The sequence below is a fragment of the Falco rusticolus genome, chromosome 5, assembly GCF_015220075.1.
Source record: "Falco rusticolus isolate bFalRus1 chromosome 5, bFalRus1.pri, whole genome shotgun sequence".
NCBI lineage: Eukaryota > Metazoa > Chordata > Aves > Falconiformes > Falconidae > Falco > Falco rusticolus.
The window spans coordinates 25,712,843-25,738,477 of NC_051191.1; the positions used below are offsets into that span (position 1 = coordinate 25,712,843).

At 36.1% G+C, this 25,635-nt stretch overlaps 1 protein-coding gene across 5 annotated transcripts in view; it reads left to right on the top strand.

Moving 5' to 3' along the window:
• Nucleotides 1-25,635, top strand: part of PCLO (piccolo presynaptic cytomatrix protein) — a 402,813-nt gene that overhangs the window by 328,168 nt on the left and 49,010 nt on the right. For 2 of the 5 annotated variants that reach the window (XM_037389894.1, XM_037389899.1), the window contains exons 18-23: nt 3,794-3,865; nt 6,524-6,704; nt 7,897-8,091; nt 9,327-9,509; nt 19,571-19,712; nt 23,628-23,695. In XM_037389894.1, coding sequence (XP_037245791.1) covers nt 3,794-3,865; nt 6,524-6,704; nt 7,897-8,091; nt 9,327-9,509; nt 19,571-19,712; nt 23,628-23,695 — 841 coding nt within the window. Of the gene's footprint in view, nt 1-3,793; nt 3,866-6,523; nt 6,705-7,896; nt 8,092-9,326; nt 9,510-19,570; nt 19,713-23,627; nt 24,468-25,635 lie in introns of those variants that run through there. The other 3 variants (XM_037389895.1, XM_037389896.1, XM_037389897.1) reach the window with 3 other exon arrangements.

Sequence of the window (25,635 nt, forward strand, 5' to 3'; positions counted from 1 at the left end):
AGTTCATGAATCTTTACAAATATTATTTATTCAAAGAAACATTTCTTTCGCTTCATCAAAGCATGGGTTGCTTGCTGACAGCAAATAAGTATTATTAAATATTTCCTAACATAGTCCTTTTAACGTCACTGTCTAGACTTCAGATGGTTGTAAAATTTTTCATGTTCCTTTTCTCTCTCATAGCTAGCTGAAATTAAAGTGAAAATAATTATGGGAAATAGATCACTCTTTGAAATGAAACAGACTTTTTCAAGGTCGGAATGATTAGATTTATCATGTGAAAAATTCTACTTTGACAGTTGGAGAGAAAATAAATTAAACTGAATATTTAGTAATTTCAGCTTTTTGTTAAGTAATAAACTGGAGATAATTACAATTTGAGAGGAAGGCTGAGTACACACACACTACAGATACTGTATAATAATTACTAACTCAAGTCAAATACCTACTCAAAGCATGAAAGAAAGCATTAGAATGATTTAAAGAGAAGATGGTAAAAGATATAAGTTCTGTTACTGGTCAGGCTGTTGGTATAATGTATGGCCACAATATAAGGTGTGGCTTTGCCTCAGTTTCTTACTTGTCAGAAAGCAAATAAGAGTATTTCCTTAAATCATTGATATAGTTTGGTAAAGCAAATAGCTTTAGCTAGAGGTCATGTCCTTAAATTGAAGGAAATGTATTTAGAGACAGTAATTATTTTCAAAATTCTTGAGTGAGGTAGGAACCTATGTCTTATTTCCAAAAGTAAGAAGAGCTTTCTTATGAATCAGTAAGGTGTTGGTACTTACATCTTAGTATCTTGGACAAGAGAAAGTAAGCTTCTAAGTGTCCTAGCAAAAAGTCTTTTTCTCCTCCCACATACTGAAGTACAGCACTATAGAGTACAATAAAATGTTAAATATGAATGTCAACACAAATAAGTATATTGCATGATCTAATACAACACCTTAATTTCTTCTCATCAAATACCCTGACTGAGACTGCAATCTTATATTTTTTTCCTTGTACAAATACCTTGTACAAATGTATGAGATTTTCAAGGAATAAGTGTTAAATATTTCAAGTAACGCATATTTGGTAACACAGACCTGAATTATCCATAACAACACCCAGTGATCGCCAGACATTTAAAACAAGAAGCAGGCACTTCTGTATGTGTGGTGTTTACGTCTTTGTAAGAGAAAATATTATTCATGTTGGCTGTTTCTGCATATTCCTTCATTTTCTTTAAATGACAGTTGTCCACAGCAGCCTAAAGCTAACTGGAGTTCACATGCAGTAATATGCTTTTAAGTAGGTTTTTCTTTTTTGTTTTTCTTTTTTTAATTATTATTTTTAATTTTTCTACAATGCAAAGTCTGAAATTAATTGCAGCTTAGTAACACTTTTTTCATAATGTGCTTGTATGAGGTTCACAACATGTAAGGTGCTCTCCTTCTTATAGGAATGCTTTCTCATTTTCCTGCCGATACATGGCCTCCTTGCAGAAAGCCATGGTCAGATGGATAGTGGGTTTCTGCAACCTGTTTCAGTATTGCTGTAGGTTAAATTCCTGACGGGGATCTGAACTTCTGCCTTCATGACCTAAAACTGGATGATGTAAGGCAGAACCCTACTTTGCTGTGATGGTATAGTGGCTGCTTTTAAAATCACAAGCCACTGAGTGTTCTTTGCCTTCAATAGTGGTACATAAATATATCTTCAGAAAAGCAAATTTTCTTCCTCTTTGAAACCTATTTCATGCACACTACCTAATAAAGCTCTTTTGATGTTTTTTCATTGTCATAATATTTTATTAAAGGTTTATTAAACTAAGAGGCTTAAAATAGATATCTCAAAGAAATATAGGGTACTGCAAGTTTTCAGCATACTTTTGGTATCATGCTAATGCAAAGAGGCTAGCAAAGTAGGGTTGCAGCTTCTTGAAAATATTCCATTTTCCCCTTTGCACCAAAAATCCTTCAAATCTTAGGCCACAGTCAGCACTTGAAACAAGAAGATAACATGTCCTCCCAAAAGTATTTATGCTATTCCTCTTTTCTTAAAAGGTAAAAATACATATACTTAGTGTAGCATCTAGCAGGAAATTACATTACCCAGGAAACTAGAAGTAGCATGTACCAGAGGCAGCTCAACTCGTTTTTTCAGGTTCTTTTTTCACGCAGTTGTGATACTGTCTTGAAACAGCAAAGAAAAGGAATTTTATTCAGTCAGGGGAATGAACTTTACAAATGTTCTGTAAGGGATGTTCAAAACAGAAGCTTTTTGTTAACTTCTTCCTTAATTTCTGCAGGATTTTTAAAAGAAAATGTTTAAGAAGTATCTTGCTTAATTATGTGGGAATCAAACAAAGATTAAAGAATTGCTCTCAAATATTTTTAGTTTAATCTTAGCTTTCAAGTCATGTTGCTTTCTTAAAGAGTACATTGTGGATGCTAAAAATAGTACAATTCCCTGTTATGTGGATTTTCCAGGAGATGCTGATTTAAACTTGTTTTTCAAACTACTGGGTTTGCGTAGTTGCTTATTTTTCTAAAGTTACCTGGGAGCAGAAGATATTCCGAGCACATAATAACTGTAAATTGCCTTTAAATTATAATTTTATCTCTTTGTTAAGAACTGTCTGAATCTGTGTTGCATTAAGCCAAGGGGCAGTGGGGGTAAATAACAAACAGTGCTTTTCTTGGAAAAAAAAAAAATATATAAGTACAGTAAATGGTGTAGCTTAGAATTTTGAACAATTTTGACTTGATCCTTGGTTGTCCCTTTTTCCCAAGCAGCCAATTATTAGTCAAAGCAGTGAGTGACATGTTGCTTTTGTTAGGATGATGACCTCAATTACCACATCAGATTTCTGGTTCTAACCTCTTTTATTCAAGTATGTGAAAAGAGTCCTGTTTTTCTTAGTAATGCTTAGAAGTGTCCAACAAATCACTTTACAACTTCTCAGCCTGACTTTGTAGACATCCCATAGCCCTAGGATTTTGTCCTGTCAAGCCACATGAATTTATTACTGCCTCTCCAGCCACCTGATAGCCTTTTGCTCCAGCATACACCACCAGTAATGAATTCTCTCTCTGTCCCCTGGAATAACACTCAGGTCAATCTTTCCAATAAGGTCAACTACTTTGGTCAACATCTTGTCTGTCTTGCACTATCTTGTCATAAAAAGACGTGCTTGTTTCTTACTGTGGCCTGTAAGAAGAATGCCTTCTTACACAGATTGAGCTATCATGCTTAACAAGGTCTGTTGGTAATGAGTTTTGATGGCTGTCATTAAATCTTTAACAGTGCAACTTGTCCTGCGTGCCTGGATCACTTGCAAAGTCCCATTGACTGCACTGAATTCTGGGGGTATTAAAGCCTGGTCTTCAGCAATGAGATTGTGTAAACAGAGTATTTTAAATAATATATTTGAAATTCACACTCAAAGGTACTTGAGGCAAATGCCTGCGTTTAGGCAATTCAGACCTGATGATGAGAAAAGCTACAGAAATACAAAAATTGGGCTTTAAAAATCAGTTTGGCTGTTGTAATGGACGCACATTCTGTCAAAAACAACTTGTGGAATTTCCTAAAATAGGGCCAAGCAGAAGTCCATTTGTCTTGATAACAAGTAATAGTCCCAAATTATTTTTCTGAGACCAAGGTTGATGGGAGGACAAAAGCTGCCTAGCTGTCACTGTGAAAAAGGGTGAAAGGAGCAGATAATGAATAGAAGCCACCAAAAAGACTTGATCTGAAGTTTATGATGGCAATGGGGTTGATTATCCTTTGACTTAAATTACAGCTGAAAAAGAAAACACTGGAAGTGACTGTCTGGGATTATGATCGATTCTCCTCGAATGACTTCCTCGGTGAAGTGAGTATCTTATTTCCTCCTCTCTAAACCCTGACTAGTTAGAAAGCTGATGAACTGCATACTGGTGTTTGGAAACTGTTCTTTTGCAAGGTACAGTACATGTGTTAAGTAAAACCTTTTTTACATCACTTTTTTATGCTGATTTCTTAACAAATGGCCATGATTTCATTCATTCACACATGAAAGATACTTTCCCTTTATCTTGATAAACTGTGGACAAATTCACGCAGGACTCAACAGAATGTTACTTCACTGAAAATTAAGAGGGTTTTTTGAGCCTGAGATGGTAACATCTTTCACAGTGACTGAATGGAGAATTCTTATTATGCCTGATAAGGTGTCTGCCTCGAATTTAACATAACATGGGAAGGCTGAGGAGGTTATCAGTCTTTGAAAATGATTAAAGGATTAAAATCTGCCATCAAGCCATAAATTAGCACATGCACAAGTATCTGCAAGTCTAAGTAATTTGTTCTTGCTGATCAAGGTCTAATTTTTAATACTACAAAACAGTAATATCATTACCAAAGTATGACTGAAGGCAAAACTTTGTAATTAATTATAAATGAGACGAGTGATCATGGGAAGAAGTATGCTCTCTCTTTTAAAAGTGAATCTACAAATATACGCATGTATAATATGTAATTACCAGCAATAGCTACAATGTCAAAAAAGTAATTAAAAATGTTACTGCACAAGAGGATTATAATGAGAAACAGAAGCTCAGGAAAATCAAACGCTCATATACAGAGTAACTCTGAGTATCTCTGCTCAGTCTGCATTTGGATTTCATGAAAAAGGTGCTCAGTTCAGCTCCAGTTCCCCTTTGTGTAACTACAAAACTGAGCAATCAGTGTCACTATTTGAACAATTACTAAAATAAATGTATAGGAAGTGGCTACATGTTTACTTATTTCCTGCATGATCCATCAGTATTCTTGTTGAGTTCAGCATGTTTGTCCAAATGCACGGCTTTACTGAATATTTACATCATTATTATTTATGACATTTAGAAAATGGATGCTCCAGCAGCTGCTCCTAGAGGAAGATTTAAAATTTTGCCTTTAAATATTTTCAACCTCTAGAACTATTTTATTTATTAGATCATTCAGCCTTAAATATAAAAAAAATTGTTCATGGAAAAAAGGAACGGACAAGACGATCCAGTGTATTTCAGGACCAGGATGTTCAGAGTAATCCTGCACCACAACATCAGATATGGGATATCCAAATTGTGCCCCAAGGACTTGCTTGAATAGGGCCAGCACCACCTGCATGCCCCAGAAGGCACATGGCACATCATGGTTCACATCCATGGCATGTGACCTCTCTTCTCCTACAAATCAGAGCCCCCAGCTTATACAGCCTGTTGGGAACAATCCTCAACCATAATGTCTTCCAGTCATTCCCAAAGCTATGACCAAAAACCACAACAGGGAGCATGCTAAATAGTTCCTCTGTTCAGATTAAGTATAGACCTAACCGGAAAGACCAAGCCAGGTCATACACAGCCTATGAGGCTGAAAGAAAAAAGGCTTTAAACCTTCTGCAAACAATCAGTTGTGAAGAGACTTCCCCATCCCTAAACTCAAAGAGGCTTGCTTTCATTCAGGGACTAGTAATAAACTGATGAAGACATGGTTCCTTAAGGTAATTGCACGCTTTATTTGTCTGGCAGTTTTAAAACGTCCCTACCTGACATTAGCTTTAATCCTGTCACCTTAGAGCCAAATGCAAGGAACTTTCTGTCCTTTCCTTCACTCAAGACTCTATGATGATTCTACTACTTTACCTCTCTTGGCCTTCTCTCAGCTGCAAGACCATTAAGGGAGGAATGGTCTTTATTGGCCCCAGTGCTCACTGGTTTTTTTTACTTATTCTGTTTTTAAAAGAAGTTTCACAGAACTCTTGCTAGCAGTGCAGATGGCATAGAGCAGTTTATAGCTACAATGACGGGTTTTTTTAGCCAAGCTGCTTATTTAATTTCCACATTGCCATTGCATCTCCTTTCATATTCTTTTTTTTTTAACCAGTGAAGTTTTGAGGCCTAAATGGCCTATTGAATTCTGTTGTTTTAGTGAAAAGCAAAGGTATCCCTGTTGTTTTGTTTTTGTTTTTTTTTTCTGTTACAAATTATGTACCTGTGGATTTTTTAAAGAATCAACAAGGACCAGTCTCATATTATTGAAGACTGTATTAAAAACAGACATCAAATTATTTGCCTCTTTACTAACACTGGAAAAAGGGAGAAAATAACCCCACCCTGCTGTCTATAAAATATGTCTATACAGAGGCAGAATGACAGGTGTCTTTTCAGTGTAATCTTCAAGTTAATGCTCACAAGCTACCCTTTCAACTATCTAGCCATCTTGGTATGGAGCTATTCTAAGCTCATAGTCCTTACTGAGGTCTTGTTGACAAGAATTATTTAGTTCAGACTTATCAATATGCTAACAAATGTGGGTTTGGGATTATAGCTGGCTTATATCAGGTGACGTCAGAGCATGGGCAGAGTCCTGAATCTGTCAGCATACAGCCTTATACCCTTAACTTCTTACATTTGACTGCAACTTCTGATAATGCAACTGTAGACTCTTCTGTACACAACTTTTAATAGATCAGATAGAGGCCATATATTATACTTTGATTTATTTGTAGGTATTAATCGAGTTATCCAGCATCTCTCAGCTTGACAACACTCCTCGGTGGTACCCTCTGAAAGAGCAGAGTGAAAACATTGATCATGGGAAATCTCACTCTGGACAGAGTAGCCAGCAATCTCCAAAACCATCTGTCATCAAAAGCAGAAGTCATGGAATCTTCCCGGACCCCTCCAAGGGTAGGAATGACTTGGTGCACCTGATACAAAATGTTTTCCCAGATGATGGGAAAACTTTGCTGCATATGTTCTAATAGAAAAATAAAGTTACTGCTATTAAGTTTGTATACATTTTTATTTAAAATGTGATTAATTCATTGGAGCCAAGGCTTAATTTGGCTTGATCAGTGCCACTCAGCTTGCTGAGTAAATGTGTCCTTAAAACAGCAGCTTACAAGCTCTACGTGCTTTGCACATCTACAATAGATTCTGTGACCTTTTCATTTTTCTGGTAGCCCTGGCCAAATTCAATACATATCTAGCTTTAAATTTTTGATGCTTCTTAAATATTCTATGGTATTTTATCTTCTGGAAATCTAATATTAATATTTTATAGAATAAAAATTATGCTATAATGATGCATATGCATTTCCAGTCTATGATAATGGGCTGTAGCATATCTCAATTGTATTGGAAATCAGCAGAGCTGATATAGTAGAATTACACTAATGTTTACAAAAGCAGAATTAATCTCGGCTCCAATAAATTTATCTCTCTTTTTTTATACTAAGTAGTTGGTGGCCAGTTGCTCACTTAAAATACAGTGTATGTCATACCAAAGCAAAAGCCATCCCAAGTAGCTTCCAGATGAGAGCCTCAGAGTGATAAGATTCTGCTCCATCTCCTCTCTGTTACTCTGTGTAACGTTTTGCTAGGGATTGGTGCCTAAGATCTATATCTAAATTAGAGGGTAGTATAGAAGCTGCTGTAAGTTAGGTTATGGTTTTGACTGTGGCATTCATCAGAATAAAATTGCTTGCATTAGCTAAGTGTTTGGTACCAGTGTAAGTGACGCCAGTTAGTCTTTACATACTAAAGAAGTAGAAAGTGGAAAACATTAATTCTTTAGGCTACCCCATCATTCCACCAGTTTAAATCACCACAGTAGGCACAATTCACAGGTGACAGAAACCCAATAGTAAATTATTTTATTCCCTGGGCCAGGGAACAGTGGGGAAGTAGAAAAAGGTTCTCCATAAGAGTTTCCTAATCAAGATATATCCTGAGACTCTGAATGGCATTGCACAGCTTAATCTTTAATTCCTTGTTCTGGAATGCAGCTGGAAAGTGCAGTCAAGAGAAAGAAAATGAAATTATCTGTCTGTTTGTGACTAATAAATGCAGCAGCTGCGCTTCTTCATTTTCTTGGTAGACATGCAGGTGCCCACCATTGAGAAGTCCCACAGCAGTCCAGGGAGCTCCAAATCTTCCTCTGAAGGACATCTACGCTCTCATGGCCCATCTCGCAGCCAAAGCAAAACCAGCGTCACTCAAACTCACCTTGAAGACGCTGGGGCAGCCATCGCCGCTGCTGAAGCAGCTGTCCAACAGCTTCGTCTTCAACCAAGTAAAAGACGCAAATAAATTCCTCAGCATGGCAGCTTAATATTCATCTGTTGCCTTTTTCCCTGCTGTCCTTCCCTTTTCAGCTATTTATTTTCTATTCTTGGCACACTGTGCTCACTGTTCAATGTCTTTCTTTGTGTGCCTGTGTGTGAATACATATAATTACAATATACTCTTGTATTTAGAAGTCTTTTATTTATTTATTTATTTTAATTTATATAGACTGCAGTGAAACTGGCTGTTTCTCCATCAGTCCCTGCACTCAGGGTCCGTGATGTTCCATGGTTGTGCGTGACTCCCAGAGAATTCCATTGTGTGGTAGTGTTTTGATGTCACTGAACAACTACCAATGAAATAATCAAAACCTGCAAAGATGCAGTTGCCAGCTCTTCAAGTTGCACACAACAAGTACTGAGAGCACATTAACAACAAGATATAAGTAGTAATCGGGAAGGATAGTACTATATACAAGAAAGAAGACAAAGAAAAAAGTTTTTTAACTACATGGCTGAGATTTCTATTTTTGAAACATGACTGTAAATATCTAATTTATTTTTTTTAAAGGAACTATAAGCAACCTTCTTAATATATCAGATATATAATTCAAGTGATGAGCAGAACAGCAATAGACAAAAGCATTAAACACATTAAATGCGAAATCATTAAATATACAAAGTCATTAACAACATGAGATTTCAAGAATGTTACCAAGTTAGCAAAGTCAAAAGGAGTTGAGAGCTAAGTCAGGTGTCATAGTCAGTTCAATTTTTCTGGTAATTTTTGTGCCATGGATTGATTACAGTCAAGATAGATTTCATCTGACAACTTTAAATAGATTCATAAATTAAAACTTTTCCATTCAAAAGGATTGCTCTCTAGAGTATACTTCAGACCAGTATCTTAATTCTAGCTAAGGATTCAGTTGATGGCAAATTAAAACTCTCTGACTGTGGAATCATTGTGTTTGTCTTCAGGATTTGTTGATATGCCATAAACTTACCGTGGTATAATGCAAAAAGTGGGGGAAAATTACTTCCCTTGTCTTCACCATCATTAATAAAGAAACAGCCAGTTTTAATAATCTTTAATGCTGTGCATGTGGTGTCTCTTTGGTGTTTGAAAACACTACTTAAATACAGAAAAAAAAAACCCACTTCTGTTTGCATGAATAACATTTAAGCTGGTTCCATCTGAGGATACATATTCTGGGTTTCCATTTCACCCACACTGCCACAGCAGCACATAAAAGCGGTCAGTCTAATCATGCCAGGAAGCAGCACAGACACAGCATAGCAGGAGTCCTCCCTATTCAAAGAACTCAGTCTGACAATCTGCCTCCACCAGCCAATGACAACAAAGACCAAAGCCAACTAGCCCTCAGGAAAGTGATGTCTGATGGACCAGTCAAGCCTGAAGGAGGTGAGCAGAAAGACATGGTTAAGAAACCAATCACAGCCCAAATCCTTCTTGCCATGTCTACTAATTCATTGCGATATTTATTTTATCCCCCCCATTAAGTGCTGTAAATGTTAACATGAATCAAGAAATCTGCTTGATTTTTCCACATCAGCACATAAATCCATAACGAAAAGCTGTGCTAAGATACATTACAAAACAAATGTGTGCACTTCCATTCCACTGGAGGACTTAGACATCTGTTGAAAAATGGTATAGCTTTGTTCATGTTGTTGCCTAATAAAAAGCATGCATCCAAGCTGGTCTGCTTAAGCATGATTGAACATTTCTTGTACTGTGACAAAAACCTAATTGCACATTTTTGTTTCTGGAATTCTAATTAGGACATTAACAATTTCTTTTTCCTCTCCCAACTTAGTTGTTTTGTCAAAAGTCATTAGGATAGATAATTTTTTAAACTGCCAGTGGAAAGGGAGTTTTGACCAATGTATAGCTCAATCTCTTGACTTTCCTATCGGCTTCTAAAAAAATTTTTTTCTACCTGTAGGCACCTGTACATCAAACCTAAATACCACATACCATCAGTTTCTCCCCTCATCACAAATACAGAGCCAGAATCTCAATTGGTTCAAATTGGTACGGATCTTTTGACTTCTGGAGCATTTTGTTTATTTCCATGAAATCTGAGAGCTTATCCCAATAAACTTACAGACTGGACTCCCAGAGCTTTTCTTGTGCTGTAACCCCTTCCAAAGCTCTCATGAGTCATTGAAGTTTTTTCTCTGTCAACACTGTTACACACTGTGGACAGTACAGTCTGGCTGAGAAGGCTGCAGGAGAGAAAGAGGGAACAATACTTCAAACAATGTACTCTAAAGGTTCATTAAGAGAACTAGTGTACTGTTAAAACAGCTAATTAACAGGGCAAATTTAACAAATTATTTTAAACTTTGTATTTAGAAATAACAAGTTGTTTCTTATGAAAGCCTTAAGAACTCTTCCATAAATAGATCTGTCTACACACGTTTGCGTCCACCCACACATGTTGTCTTACTCTATAGCTCAACTCCAGACACTTAATTCAAGCAAAGGCCAGAGGATATCATGGCACTAGTTCAGGCACCACAGCTGAAAGGCCCATCCTATTCCTGGGAGCTATACCACAGAAATCTAAATAACTCTGGTGATCTTCTGAGGTGTCATGTCTGTTGGAACAGAACTACATAGCACTTCTAGTCCTATGATGCCTTTTGGTGTAGACAAGCAATAGTAAAACCTCTTGCTTGTGATACAAGGTTGAATCAAGGTTCACATACACTTTTATCATAAATAGCTAGGCTGTTGCTCAAGTATTCTTGCCGCTGAACTGCTATGCTAGGTTCTTTACTTCTAAAATTGGGGGGGTGGGGGGGAAGTATCGATATGCACTTGGCTCAGCAATATTAAAAGCATCATGGAAAATTATGGGAAGAGCAGCCCACATTAATGTCATTAACATATAAGTGAGGTTAGAGTTACTATGAAGAGACATGGTACTTTTGTCATTTTATTTCTGACAATAATATGCAATGCATGGTCACCTACACAACGTTTACAAGCCTGGTTTCAGATCTGTGAGAAGTTTTGGCTTCTTAGTGTGCCAAGACTAGTTTGTCCTAATTTATTCATATGAGGTGGGCCAGTAATTACTGTTTTGAGGTTAAAGGTTTTCATGCATTTCAGCAGGAACAAGAAGCAAGATTAGTTAATTGCAGTTCTGTGGAGTCTGTAAGTAAAACAAGAAGAGACTATGACATTAAATAGAAAAAGCACCAAAGATGCTCAAAACAGCTTTCAGTTTATGGAGTTCTTTGCAGGAGGAAGAGGTGATGAAGGAAGGAGAGGATTCCCCTGCAGTTCAAAAGTTCTAAGAGTATTGTGAATATTACAGCATCATCAGTTTGGAAGTCCTACAGAGATACTGCATGGTTGTGGTACCCATACCCATTACAGCCTACTGTATTGAAACCTGGAAAAGAACCCATTATGAACTGGTTTTGTGGACTGGAACGGTCATCTTGGCAAATTAATAGCTTTTTGTCACTAAGTCACAAAGTCCTTTATTAAGGAAGCCATTACATATCATCAGCATCATTATTATTTTTTAACACAGCTATTTCTATGTGATTTTATCAGAGAACAGCATCTATTAGAACAACTGTTTGTGGTTTTTTCAGTCCAAGCACACAAGAGTGTTGGGAAAGATTCTATGCTGTGACTGATCATCAGTCCTTCTGTAGCTAAGAGAACCCTCAGAAAGTTTACTCCTTTAATTTAGTCTCTCGATACCTTTTTTTTTCCTTGAATTCAATTGTCACTTGAAAAAACCAAAACAATGTAAGAACACTTAGTCATTCTTAGAATGCTGCAGAGAATTATTTCTCTACTTCTGACTCCTAGGACCGCTTCTATTTGATGTGTTTTGTCAGTTATTAATTATATGTCTGATGAGAAGTAAAAAGGAAATCATAACCAAAACCAGCACCCACGGTATATATATTTTGTGAATGCAAAGGACTTGCATCATTTTAAGTTTATTGCATGGAACTATTTCTGTATTCATATTAAATAGCAAAAAGTGTATTTTAATCACTCTCTTTTAAAATTAAGGTGACGCTATAACAGAAAATTGGTCTTTGTTCAGCAACTTTGTAAAATCCAATATTCAACTACGGCATTTAATTAAAGATAAACCCTGAAGTATAATTTTCTTATTGCCTGTGAGAGATAAAAGCGTGATCTGCAAAGAAACCGATTGCATAATACACATTTCCACCACACCCCTCAGAGAGGAACAATAATGTTTCAGAGCCAAACCTTTGAAGGCAGAATTTGCAAGGGATCCAAGCCAGAGGGAGAGAGCAGTGCCTAGGTTTGAGTTAATTTGATTTCTGTTTTGTGAAAAATATGAATCATTGCCAATTACACATTCACATAAAATTAAGCACATTCCTTTAAACATAAATCTGTGTGTTAGAGTTTACATGAGTCAGTTTTAGAGAGTGTAAACCAGTCCACCTTCTTTTAAGTCAGTACTTTGTCCCACAGAATAATCTTTCCATTATATTGAATTTTCTCAGTAGGTCATCTGTGCCTTAAATATAATAAATTATTTTAGAGTTCTTCAGATATTTGAACAGTTAGAGATATTCTAATGTTAATTACCAGTTATCTGGATATATGCATATAGAACAGTAGGTGTACCTACAATATAGTTATTTACCGATTTTATGTAAAAGGCCTTTTCAAAGCCAGTTTATATTTTTAAAAGAATTAATTACATGCTTTAGTTTAAATAACTTCCAATAAAGTGAATAAGACAGACAAGGAACAGCAAAATTTCCCTTCAATGCCCCTGTGAAGTAGGAAGGTGCACCAGCTCTGCCTCAGTAGAATAGAAGGCGTAGTTTCCAGTGAAATAACAAGCTCAGAGCACAAACAAAAAAAGATGGTGTTCACCATGTAGTCAGTATTTATCTACATAACTGGCCATTTTTTAAAGTACACAGTTTCATAGGGAGCTGTGGTCTCTACATGGGTGTAGCTTCATGGGTAAAATTCAATGGGCTGGACCTTATTTGCAGAGGAAGAGGTGCCAGTTTTGTCCCCAAAGGTACAATGATTGTCCAATGAAAAAAACAATTCCTTTATTACATCAGAATGTTGAATGGTCAACAATAAAAATATTATTTTCTGACCAAAGAAGAAAATTTCTAGAAAATTATTTTGATTCTTCCTGGGCTGTTTGGAGAACAGTAAAGAAGTATTTCAGGAGCTCAATAGGTGGTTTCAAGCCTGAACATCATTGTAGTCCTATGCATTTTTCTATCCCTTCAAACAGACGCTCATAAGAGAGGAGCTACAAGTCAATATGCTGCTTCTTGAACATCATATGATGACAGATGCCACATGCAGCTCCTCTTTTATTTAGCACACATTTAAAAAACAACCAAACAAGCAAACAAGCTGCCAGGAGAAAAGTAGTGCTATGCTCTTGACCTGCATTAGTTAGGAAATGTTAAAGACCTGGAGAAAATGCCATGTATTTCAGTTAAAGGTTCAAACATACCTGTTAAATTATCATTTAAGGTAATACAAACAATATATTTCTACAGAAATTTCTCAAATATTTATTTTAGTCAGTAATAGAAAGGGGTTTTTTTCAACCCTAAACATAGAGGAATTTAAAATCACAACATTCTCTGAAAACCTCCAAATCTAATGCATGTACCCATAATCTATTTATTTCTCTTATCTCATAGAGAACATTTCATCTTTTATATTATAAATTTTCTATTGTGACAAAAGCTTTTCTGTGATATCCCAAGAGGAAACTACTTTCCCAAGGTATGTGTGTCAAGCGATTTTGCTGGTCAGAGGGAGGTCTACTGTCAGAGCTGATACTGTTGGGGAGAATATCTAGAGTAGACAGGAGGTGCATCAGCATTTTCACAATTGTTCCCAACTAAGTCTGTCAATTTACACTTCTCAATGTCCTTGGGTTTAAATCACTTCAGTTCAAAAGGGCATGCCTGCTTTTAACTCCCTTGTTCCAACAACTTTGACGAAAGTTCACGTAAGTGTCAGCATAACAGGTTAAAACTACACAGAAATGCAATGTGATGTATGGACCAAGATATCACTAGCACTGTGAAATCCATGATACGGGGCTGAGCCAGCACTGTGTGATTTCTAACCACTTAGCTGCATGAAATTAAAATCAACAGGAATTTTCCTTATCACTAAGTTCTATTTACTGATGTTAGCAACAATGCCGAGTGAAAGGAAATTGATTCCTAGGTTCTCTAAACCTTTTGAATTGGATATGACTGGATTTAAATACCTGCTTATCTGGGGTCCCTTTAGGTCTATACGCATTTTCACACTTTTAGTAGGCAATGCCATGTTTTAATTTCCTACAACAATTTAGGATGTTTCTTTCATACTTTAAATAATTTACTGCCTAAAGCTGTTTTATGCCTAGCTTCACTAGTCTCTTAATTTCCAACTTAAATGGGCCTTCATATTGCTACAAATAACCCATTTCTAAGAATCATTATCAAAACAAGAGCTGTTTGTCCCCAGTCTCTGCAAAGAGCAGTAATCTGAGGCTGTCTTGAATCTTGTTTCAGGCTAATAGCTGGTCCATTTTGCTTTGGCTATTCCTGCTATTTACTCGTCCACCATTTTAAGCTGACATGTAATTTCAGGAAATTGCTCAGATTCTTGATTTGATAACTCTTATTTAAAAAGTCTGTTAGATGGTAGCCTAACCCTATGGAGGACACGGAAGAAAATTACTTCTTCAGAATCGCTTTGCTGGGTAAAGAAACGCCATCACGGCAGTTTAAGATGAGTGCTGTTCTACCATTACTCACTTCAAATGGTAAATTGCTCTGTAAAGAGCTGTGTTGAAATGTCACAAAATATCACTGCTCAGCAGGTGGTCAGAGCAGCGCCTAATATATAAATGTGGCTGAAATGGGCACAACCATGGTCTGAAGTACTGCTCAGTAAAAGAAAGAGTGAGGAAAAATGATCAGAACTGACCTGAGGTATATGTCTTTGATCACTAGTTATTTAGGTATCCCCTTTCTGTTGCCGGTTCACAAAAGATGCAACTGGAGTCCCAAAACCAGGGTTTTACACAGCAGAATCTTACAGAGCAGACCAGAGTAGCACTTGCTTGGAGTGCTAGTGAACCCCTCATAAAGCAAGGCAAACCGGCATTTGGGGGCAGTTTGATGTTGGAGCACTTGAGGCACAAGGTGGTTGAGAGTGAAGAGTAGACAAGCTTCTGCCAGAAGACACTGCATGTGACATGCCCAGTCTGTTGGTCAGCAGAGAACTCTCCAAAGCAAATCATTGATTTTACCTGCTTCCATCTCTTTGAGAAGACTCAGTATGCCCTTTTTGTCACTGAGGGTTTCTCACAAGATTGCCAGTTACAAAGAACATTTTTTTCCAAGCAGCTAGAGGCAAATTCTCAAAACTTAATCCTGAATGCATACACAAAAGCATTTTTTGCTCCTCCTGTTTGGTGAACAAATAGAACTGTCTTTCCCAATGTATTCTGAGAGTTTTATTTCTACTAGAATTCTAGACAGATACCTGAAAAGGGGAACATCTACAACTTAATCCCCAAGAGTAAGTTCTGCTTGGGTCTGATATTCTTTTACCCACAGGAACCACAGAACAGCACAGTCCCATTTTTCAAATTTAAATATTTTTTTAAAAAAAAATTAAAAAGTCCATTCACTGTAGAGAATAGCTGGAGTGGCTGACAGTGCTGGATTGGTTCCATTTTGCTGCTGACTGATTTGAGTTCATTATTATAAGTCTTATAAGCTGGGTAACGACCTTCAGCTAAGCTTAGCCTCTTTCATCTGCTGAGACCTTAAGGCTTTTCTCTAAAAATGGAAATATTTCAGCATCATATGTAATTGACAGCAGGACTTTGCCTATAAGAAGTATTTTTAAAATTTTCTAAGCTTTCTAAGAGTTTTTAAAAGGTTTGGGTTTGTGGTGTGTTTGTTTTGGTTTTTTTTTCTAAGAACCAGGAAATAATTTGAAAAAAAACAAAGGGCGAGGAAGCAATGAAACAGCTCTTCCATACTCTGGATACTTAATATTCAAATGTTGCCCAAGTTCCTATTCAGATAAATGTTGTAGATTTAAGTAAAACGAGACTGTACCTTGTAGTATCAGGCGCCTCTGCGATATCAGAGGAGAATATCCAATCTCTGGACCACAGTGAATCCATATGGAACAATTCAACTCCCTACAGACCAAGGCACCTCCTGACAGAACTTTGAAGTCAAAACCTGAAAACTTAAGCATTTTCTAGCCTAGGCATCTGTAAGCAGAAGCTCTGTAACCTAGAAGTGAACCTGCCCTAATCTCACTTTATTTACTTGTCCTTTATGTGGGTGGGAATCCCACTGGCCAAGCCAGGTGGCAATTGTTCTGACACTTACAGGGCTTCACAGACCTTACATAGGCTAGTAAGACCAGAGTACCACAGTGAGCTCAGACTGCCTTGTGAAAGTTCCTACAACATTTGCATTTGTTCAAAGAGAAAGGGAAAGACTTGAAGCACTTGAAATGAAGGTACGAATTAGTCCCTCACACATGAAAACAGGAAGCAAGTTCTAACTTTCAACTTAAGAGTACAAACCTAACCATGGTTATTCTAACTCTTAGGAAAAATATTGCCTGGCAGCAAGCATCACCACATATTCAAAATCTGAAAGTTTCCTATATAACCAACAGCAGAAGCTTAGAGGTCTAGGTATATTTGTAAAAATACAGATATCTAGAAAATGTGGGTTTCTCATGAGTTACAGAGTTCTTTGTATCCAGATTCTTAATTTGTCACAAAACCAGCTGTAAATAGGTTTGTGGATTTCATCTGTTGTTGCAAACTTGACATTTCAGTTCATTACTTTCTTAGAGCAGACAGGGAAAGAAAAGGAAAAAAAAAGAATAACATTAAACGTCAGCATTTTCAAAATCCAGTCATGAGTCTAAATTTGGCTCCATTATAACCATTTACCAAGAGATCTTATGGGAAAAACCATCAATATAGGAAAAGCTGTAAATTAGTGAAAACAGCAGAGAAACTTAAAATACAGCATACTAAATGTATCATCAGGATACAGCTGTTTTGAAAGAAACATCTGTTTTAATTGTAAATCAATGTAGCAAAACTCCTAAACCATTTATAAAGGCTTAATTCAAGCTTTTCTGGCTTGAAATAATTTCTAGGTTCTTACTGGTTTTAGAAATCCACCAGTAAAGATATAAAAATAATTACGTCAGGCACTAGCTTTTACAGCAATATTAGAGCCCAGACACGAACAATGCTTTCAGCCCCATATGTCATGGTGGACACATACGCTACGCTAAGCAAATTCATGCTGAAGGGAAAAATGAAAGATGCTCTTTTATGCTGGCGCAATGCTGTCTTGGCTTCCATGGGTTTTGCAGATGCGTGGCTTTTCCAGCTTTCCCCACCTATGAAGTATTTGTCATACGATAGCAAAAAAGCCACCCAACCCAACCTAAAGAAACCCTCAGATTCTGGAACAACAAAAGTCAGAAGTTGTACCATTCATACAAACCCTGTGAGAACTGAGGTTATGGTTTAGTTTGGGGCAGGTGTGAGCTAGCCCCCGCTCAGGCAGTTGCATACCTTGCAGCTGGCAATAATGCATTATAAAGGAGAGCTTGACCTCTCTTCTCTGAAATCTCGCTCTTGCCCAATGTTTCCCAACAGCAGTTTGCTGTCATGTCACCATAGTCATAAGAATTCACTCATGATGCCACAGGCTGTACATGATGCAGAAGCCACCGTTCACCGCTGCCTGAGCAGGGCACACTGCTGTGCTCGGGCTGTCTCTGCTGGAGAAAATGCATGGCTTTCTCTCCAGATGAGCTAGTGAGGGTATCTGTTAATAACACCATGAGTTTATTAATTTGTATTAACGTCCAAGAAGATAGCCTATGATCAATGTGTAAAATCATGAAATAGAGCTAAAGAATATATTTGTCTAAAAATAATTTAGACTGACAGATTCCTTCTTGGGCTATAGGTAATAGTGAAACAAAGGAGGCTAAGAGAAGAGTTTTTTAAAATATTATGTGACAGCTCGGCTTAGCAGTGAAGAATCACTTTGTAGACAGAGTTCTGTCTTAACTCACAGTTTGGCCCAAGCACTGATGATACGTGAACTGCTTCATTCCTTTCTTCTAGTTTCAGTGATTAATCTATTTTTTTTTATTACATCTGAGGAGTCACACTCAGCTTCCTGGTCCCACATCAGGCAGTATGCAGCAGTCTTCACCAAAAATATTTATAATTCAAACATAAATAATATTGGTTGGCAGTTTAAGGCAATACACTGTTGCGGCTCTGGCTCTTATTTGAAGTAATTTCCATTTAGGTATTTGACTGATTTCTTGTTTAAAGAATAATCTTTTTTAACTGCTTGCATTAGAGTTTCACAGTTCACCAAAATAACATAAAACTTAATCAAGTCTTCACAGAAAAATAACTTGGCCCAAAAGATTTGGTTTTGTCTTCAGCATATAAGCTCAGTCAGTTGGAATAGATGAGCCATGACAATAGTAGATGTATTTAAGTAACATTTAACAAAAAATAATCTAAAAATCTGTATTAATATTCCCAGACAATTGTATTATTCAATATGAGAAGAGCTACTCTGTTGTTCCTGTATTAATTATTACATGTAATGTCACTATGTCCTTTTTTGTTTATATTTCTCAACTTGCTAAAGCCTGAATATGGAAAGATTTGTTCACGTAGTACAAAAATATCCAAAACACAAAATAAGCAGGCACCTGAAGTAAAAATAACACGTGCTGGTGTAGATTTTCTACACCAAATGTTCTTAAACAAGATTAGGACAATTCCCATCACCATATGGGCATTAAAATTCTAGGTGTATAGTAAAAGGTCTAGATGGGTAGGAGCAGTTGAGAAATATAATGCAGTAGCTGCATTACATCTGAAGAGAGGTAGAGATCTTCATACAGTCTCTGTGACTATAGACGGTGTTCTTTTATTTCCTTTCAGCTTCCTCTCCTTCTCAAAATCATCAAATGCAAAGAATTTTTGTGAGGAATATGAGGAAGGCCCACTGGGACTTTCATTTTTACAAGATCACCATATGAAATGTTACAGATTAATAACTGGTTTTCTGTAGCTTTAATCAGAAAAACCATGTTAATCAATCTAACCCACTCTTTTATTCCTTCAGGCTTTCGATTTGAACTATTAACAAGATTTGAGGAAAAAATACGGTGGTATACTATTTGGTTTAGAACCTTATTCCATGTGAAAATAAACATCTACAAAAGATGATAACTCAATATTGGGATATAAAGTAAAAAAATGAAGGTGTTTGCAGCATGTGATTTTGATAAATTGCAGTTTTTCTTAACGTGGATGGTACTGATATCTTACAAGTTTTTTGGTAACCCACTGTTCCCGCCCTGTACAGCAAGGTCTACTAACCACCGACCTGCAGAAGGTTCTGTCTCCACTGGCTCGTCAGCCAGTAGTTTTGGCAGTGGATACAGCATGGATAGCGAAGGCAGCAGCAGTGCCACAGGAGAGAATAACCTATTTCCCATCCCAAGAATGTAAGGATTTTCCTTTAATATCCTCTATCATCCATGAACTATGTATAGCTCTTTCACTTGCCAGTCATCTTCTCATGTTGTTTCCTCTGCAGCCTTGGGTTACACAGTAGAATAGGATCTAACAGGAGAATTTCTCAGAGCCCATACTTTTATTCTACTTTGTTGAGCTTTGAATTGTAAATAACCAACCAAACCTCTGCCTCAACCTCATGAATTTATTGCTGTCACCCAGGAGAGGTGCTAGTCTCAGCATTTCATGAAAGTGTGTATAGGTGAACTTGGGTTATCTTTTAAATGTACATTGTGTAATTTTATTTATATAACTATATGTAATATAAATGTATAAAATTACAATGTAATTTTAAAATTACAACTTTTGTAGGCCTAAGAATGCTTACTTTAAGTTTTCAGATTGATCTCCTTCTAGAAAGAGATGTTACTAGTGCCATTGAAATTCAGGTGCTGGACATAGCCCAACTTTTCCCAAGTTTTTAAGACTTTGAGTAGAATTGCTCAGTTCTTGGCTGGAAAAAGCTCTTTGGGACTGAGTCCCTGTAGGAATTATCAAGCTACCAGCAGTGAAATGATCCTATAAAATGATTTAATATTCAAACATTTTACCCAGTTAACTACTCCACTGAGAAAAGTTTTGCCAGAATTTTTCCGCTCAACTTTGACAGCATGGACCTTCAGTTAGGAATTTCATTTAGATACCTTTATAGGAGTATAGCAATTTCTGGCCTGAACATTTTCTAGATTGACTGTTGTCAAAATATTAGTTGGTGGTCATTGCTTATTCAGTGTCTGCAATAGTTGTTCCATGGTTTTCTCTGTGACACAAGTTCTTGCTTTTCCCTTGAAGTCCTGAATTATTAGTCACAAGAGCTTGATACAATCTGCTTTAAAAAGCTTGAATGAAGAAAAAATTAATTCTCTAGAACTGTGAAATTTCTAAGCATTCATAATTGTCTAAAAAAAAACCCCAATGTTATTTGTATACAGCTTATTAGCAGCTAAAGGGAAATAGACACAAATCTAATATTTCGATCTTATCTTCATGAGGACAACACAAGCCAAGTTGTGGGGTGCCAATATTTTAATCTCCACTGAACTTTCCACTCATGTTGTAGGTTTAAATGAGTTGTACTTCCCAGTGGCAAAAAGACAGTCTTTAATTGCACGTGAATAAAGTTACTTTGCCATCATTCCTAAAGAGAAAAGCAATGATGAATAAAATCTTCATGCACAGAAACACAAGATGGAGCTCTCAATAAAAGTTTTTAGTTCACATACACTAAATTTGAGTCCAAACAGTATAATTTATTGTGTATTGTCTAGCAATGTGACAGTATCTACAGTTACTTGGTATTTGACTGACAGATTCACTAGTCTGCTAAGCCTGAAACCAGCCCCACTTCTGCTGAAAAGGAGGAAGAAGCCTCCACGACTTCAGCTTTTCCCTTACAGTAATTTGTTCCCATGAATTTTACTAAATTAAATCAAATGTATGCAGCCCTCTCATTTTCCATTAAGGGCTAGACTATCTTTTTTTATTATGGCATTTTTAAAATAAATTGTTTATCTTCTGATAGTAGAGAGAGACCTTACAAGTTACACAGGACATTTAGACAGGCAGTGTTTTCTTTTTCATGTTAGTTTCAAGGGTTTCACATAGCAATGTAAGGAACATGAATCACAGCAGTACTGGTTACCGTAAGAGACCTTTGGGATCATTCATGGGGAGAATGTTTTGAAATAGATAATTGTTTCCGTTTTGAATTCTAGATAAAAATTCTTATATATATGAGTACATGTATGATTGAAATTCTAAGCAACATTTGCAGTGGCTTGATAATGACCACAGGGACTCTGACCCTGTACATTAATACAGCATGTCCATAAGACCACAGCTCACAATTTGGATGTGAAGCATTATGTAGGCTAAATAATTTTAAGTGTCTTGGCATATTAAAATCCTTTTGGCTATATGATCCCATTTAGATTAAGTTTCTGATCTATCAATAGAAAAAGTGTTGGGTAGGCTGAGTTTTAAACTTTTTACTCTAGTCCAAATGCTTTTAACCATCTAGTTGTGAAGCAAAATAAAAAATTAAATTGTGACACCATGGGAATTGCTTGATGAGGTAACTAATTAGAATACTTGCCAATATTAAATAGTTATAACTATCAAGGGAAATTAATCATTATACACAGCTGAATAAATCTTGTAAAGTCTTCCTATTTGGGAGATTTTTTTAAAAAGATTCTTTTTATCCACTTTAGTATCTGTGGAAGTTACTCATGTTACCATCACTGATAAGACCAAATTCTGTATGCCTTCATATTGTGTAACCATCTATACCAGCACATTGTCACAAAATTATATTAATTTTGAATGCAAAGGTAAAAAACAACTGAACAACACATAAGGAATCTAAGGCTGGGGACAAATAATTCTCACATCATATTTGTAAAACATTTTATGAAGCATTACCTCATAGAATGTAGAGGAATGAAGCAGAATGAAGATGGGTTAATTAGCATTGATAATATACAACTCCAGTTTTCACAGCACTCTCCAAACTAGCTGCAACAAGGCCTTTTTACCATCTCATACCAGCATATTCTTCATACCAGTCCCTCTGCTGCCTTCTCCTTATCCCTCCTCACCCAGGGCAGGGTCACTCCCTCTGCTTCCCCCTCCTCTCTCTTCCTCACCTGCTCCCTCTTCATTGGTTTCCCAACCACTTAACTGAACCAGCCACACCTGCACCTTACCTACATTGACCAACCCCCCAAGCCAGCCCACAGCTGTATATTATCAACATTAATTAACCCAGCTTCATTCCTTTACAATAGCAGAAGAAAATAATAACTTTCAGTTAAAACTGAATTTAAAATCACTTTAGAAAATGACATTTTATACTGAGTTTTTAGTTTATTGTGAACTTGGACAGTTTCTGTTGCTGCTGTGAAACATGAAGCTGGCTCACTGGTAGCAAAGAACAGTGCTGACCATTTAACCCAGAGGAACCACATGCATTTGAAGACAATGCCTTCTGTTCTTTATCACAGCATTCCAGTCTTCAGGGAGTCTTAAGACAAATAGAAGCACAAATAACTAAGAGGAGCAGACACGTTTTTGAGAGTGATTGTAATCATACCTTAGAGCTTGCAAGAAGTACATTTAAAGATAGATTATATTTTACCTAACTTTCATTGCCTAAAAATATACATCTAGATTGTAATCCAGGTTCTTTCTACATCCAGTGGAGAAAGATAGGGACCTCCAGAGCATGATTTATTCCACTCACCTTATTTTAAGATTAATGTAAGTCACAGAACTGAATTGTTTCTTATGCTACAGCTACACTGTAATGTAAATCATTAAAAGAAGATAATGACCACAAATATGCCTTACCTTTGCAGTAACGGTATTGTAGACCAAATATCAATTTTGTGACTCCTTATTATATATTTCGCTGTTCACAATAACAGGATAAAGTAAGGAGGAGTTATGCAGACTGGTTGTGGAACCGCAGGCTGATGGGTGGCAGGTAGCAGACAGCACCTGATGTCTCCCTCCTCTAAGAATGTACAGGCTTAGCAAGCTGCAATTATAGTTGTCTCCAAAAGAGAGAAAAGTCCAAAAGAGAGAAAATATATATAATAATATATAATAATATTCTTAAGTGATCTGTCCAAATTAAAAAAAAACACCACCTATCATCCACTTCATTTTCTTGAAATTTAATTTGTATGTATATATATACACACACAGTTGGGTTTTTTTTAGAAATACCTGTGATGTTTGTCTTTTCATACAGAACCAAGCCTCATTGGCTTGATGTAGCATTTTCTCAGATCTCATCTCTTTACAGTCTTATTGACAACTACCACCATATATTTTAACAGAGGGAAGATGAGCCAGAATGGACAAGAACCAGTAAAGCAGTCTGGAGTAGGATTAACCGATGCAGAAGGTAAAAAGAAATACAAACAACACTACAGTGGTATCCCATGTTTATAAAACCAATATGTTTATTTCTTTTACATGTTATGATATGAAAGATTAGTTTATGCTTTCTTTGTATTGTAGATTAAGATCCTAACCTTTGTTTACTCTAAGGCCCTTTACACATAGCACTAATGTAATGAGTCTTCAGTTTAATTGAGAACAGTGTCTTACCTGTCTACCTAAATTAGTTAAATAGTAAGATTGCAATGAATAATATCTGTCTTTCAATGTTCATTGCTTTTCATAGTATTGGAATAAAAAATATGAAGTATGGAGCTGACTCAATACTTATTAAAATAGACAAAAATATCCAATGGCTGTCAGGCTCTATTTTTATAACATTTTAGAATATTTACTTCATAAAGCAATTATTAATTTTGGTGTCTACATAAAACATCAATTTTAAATAAAAAAATATTAGCTGAATATCAGGCTTGACTGCTGCACTAAGAGTATAGTGAAACTCTTATCTGATTGGGAAATCCTGAGTGAATTTGTCCATTATGGATGGGGTGCTGCCAAAGGAGACATTGTAATATTGGAGCTGGAAAGAGCCCGACAGAATGGCTTTCAGAGTTCTATAAGCAATGTCATTATCTCTTTCATGTGTAATAATGGACAACTGCATGAAAATTAAGAGTTTTGTATTGAAGGATATGTTAGGAAAATTCCATTTCCCTTTGCATATAAGGTATATTCTTTCAAGTGTATGTTTCTGTTGACCTCAAATATAAAACTACATTATCATGACCTTAATTTTATCATTAAAATAATACTTTTATCATTGAAATGCATTTCAATGCAGCTTTGAGGTATTAATTAATTCAGAAATTGAAATTCATATATACAATTGAAGTTAAATTCATATTAAGTCATAAAAAATCAACATTTTTCAGGTTTCTGCAATCTGTATACATGGGGAAATAATTGCTGTTGCTATATTTGAGGTAAAAGCAGTCTAATGTTCCACAGATTTGAAGAAATCAAATTAGAATTTGAAGGTAGAACTATGAAACTGTCATTTTCAAAGCAAGAAACTTTAACTGTGTATATGCATTCTACTAAATTTACTTTCAGTACATAGTAATCATCATACAAAAATCCAAATTCAGCTGCTTATCAAATTTTAATTTGTTCAATGGTATTTTTAAGTATTTGAAAAACCTTTTTTTAAAAAAAGAGAAATGGTGGGATGAAAATGGGAAATCAGGAATTTTCCATTTTTACTTTGTCATGATGTCTTTTATACAGAATGATAATTGTAAACAAATAGCTTTTCATCATATTGTTCATCATAAAATACCCCTTAGGTAAGGTCTCGGATCATAAATTTCAGAACCTATAAATACAAAATGTTTTCATTTAATGCTTGTGTCATTCAAACAAGCAAGCAAGCAAACAGACCCAAACAAAAAGCACATTTTAAATGCTTTAAAAGATGTGTATATAGCATTTGGTCACTAAAATTGCTTTTCCAGTCAAAGTCATGTCTCTGCTCATCAAAATCTGCAGACAACTCAAAAGCCATAATTCCCTAATTTCTACCTATGATGCAATTCACCTCTCCTTACCTGAAAACTCTCAGTTACCACTCCAAGTCTGATCAAGTGAGTAGCTCTTCCTAAATGTTGTTTCTCCCTGGTGAGAGAAGCTGGGGCAGCCAACCTAGTTTTTAGTGTCTTGACTTCTGACTAAGATGGGACAGATCAATCTCAAACGATAAATTAAATTAAAAGCTGAAAAACAATTTAACAGCATTTCAGTTTCAACATGCAAATGCAATTACTTTGCAGAAGTAGTTCAGAATTTAAAGGAATTCAAGTTTAACTGAGAATTACACAGTGTTACAGAATTATTGTGGTATTCTTTTCATAGATGAACAAAAGTGAATGAAAAACTTTAAGT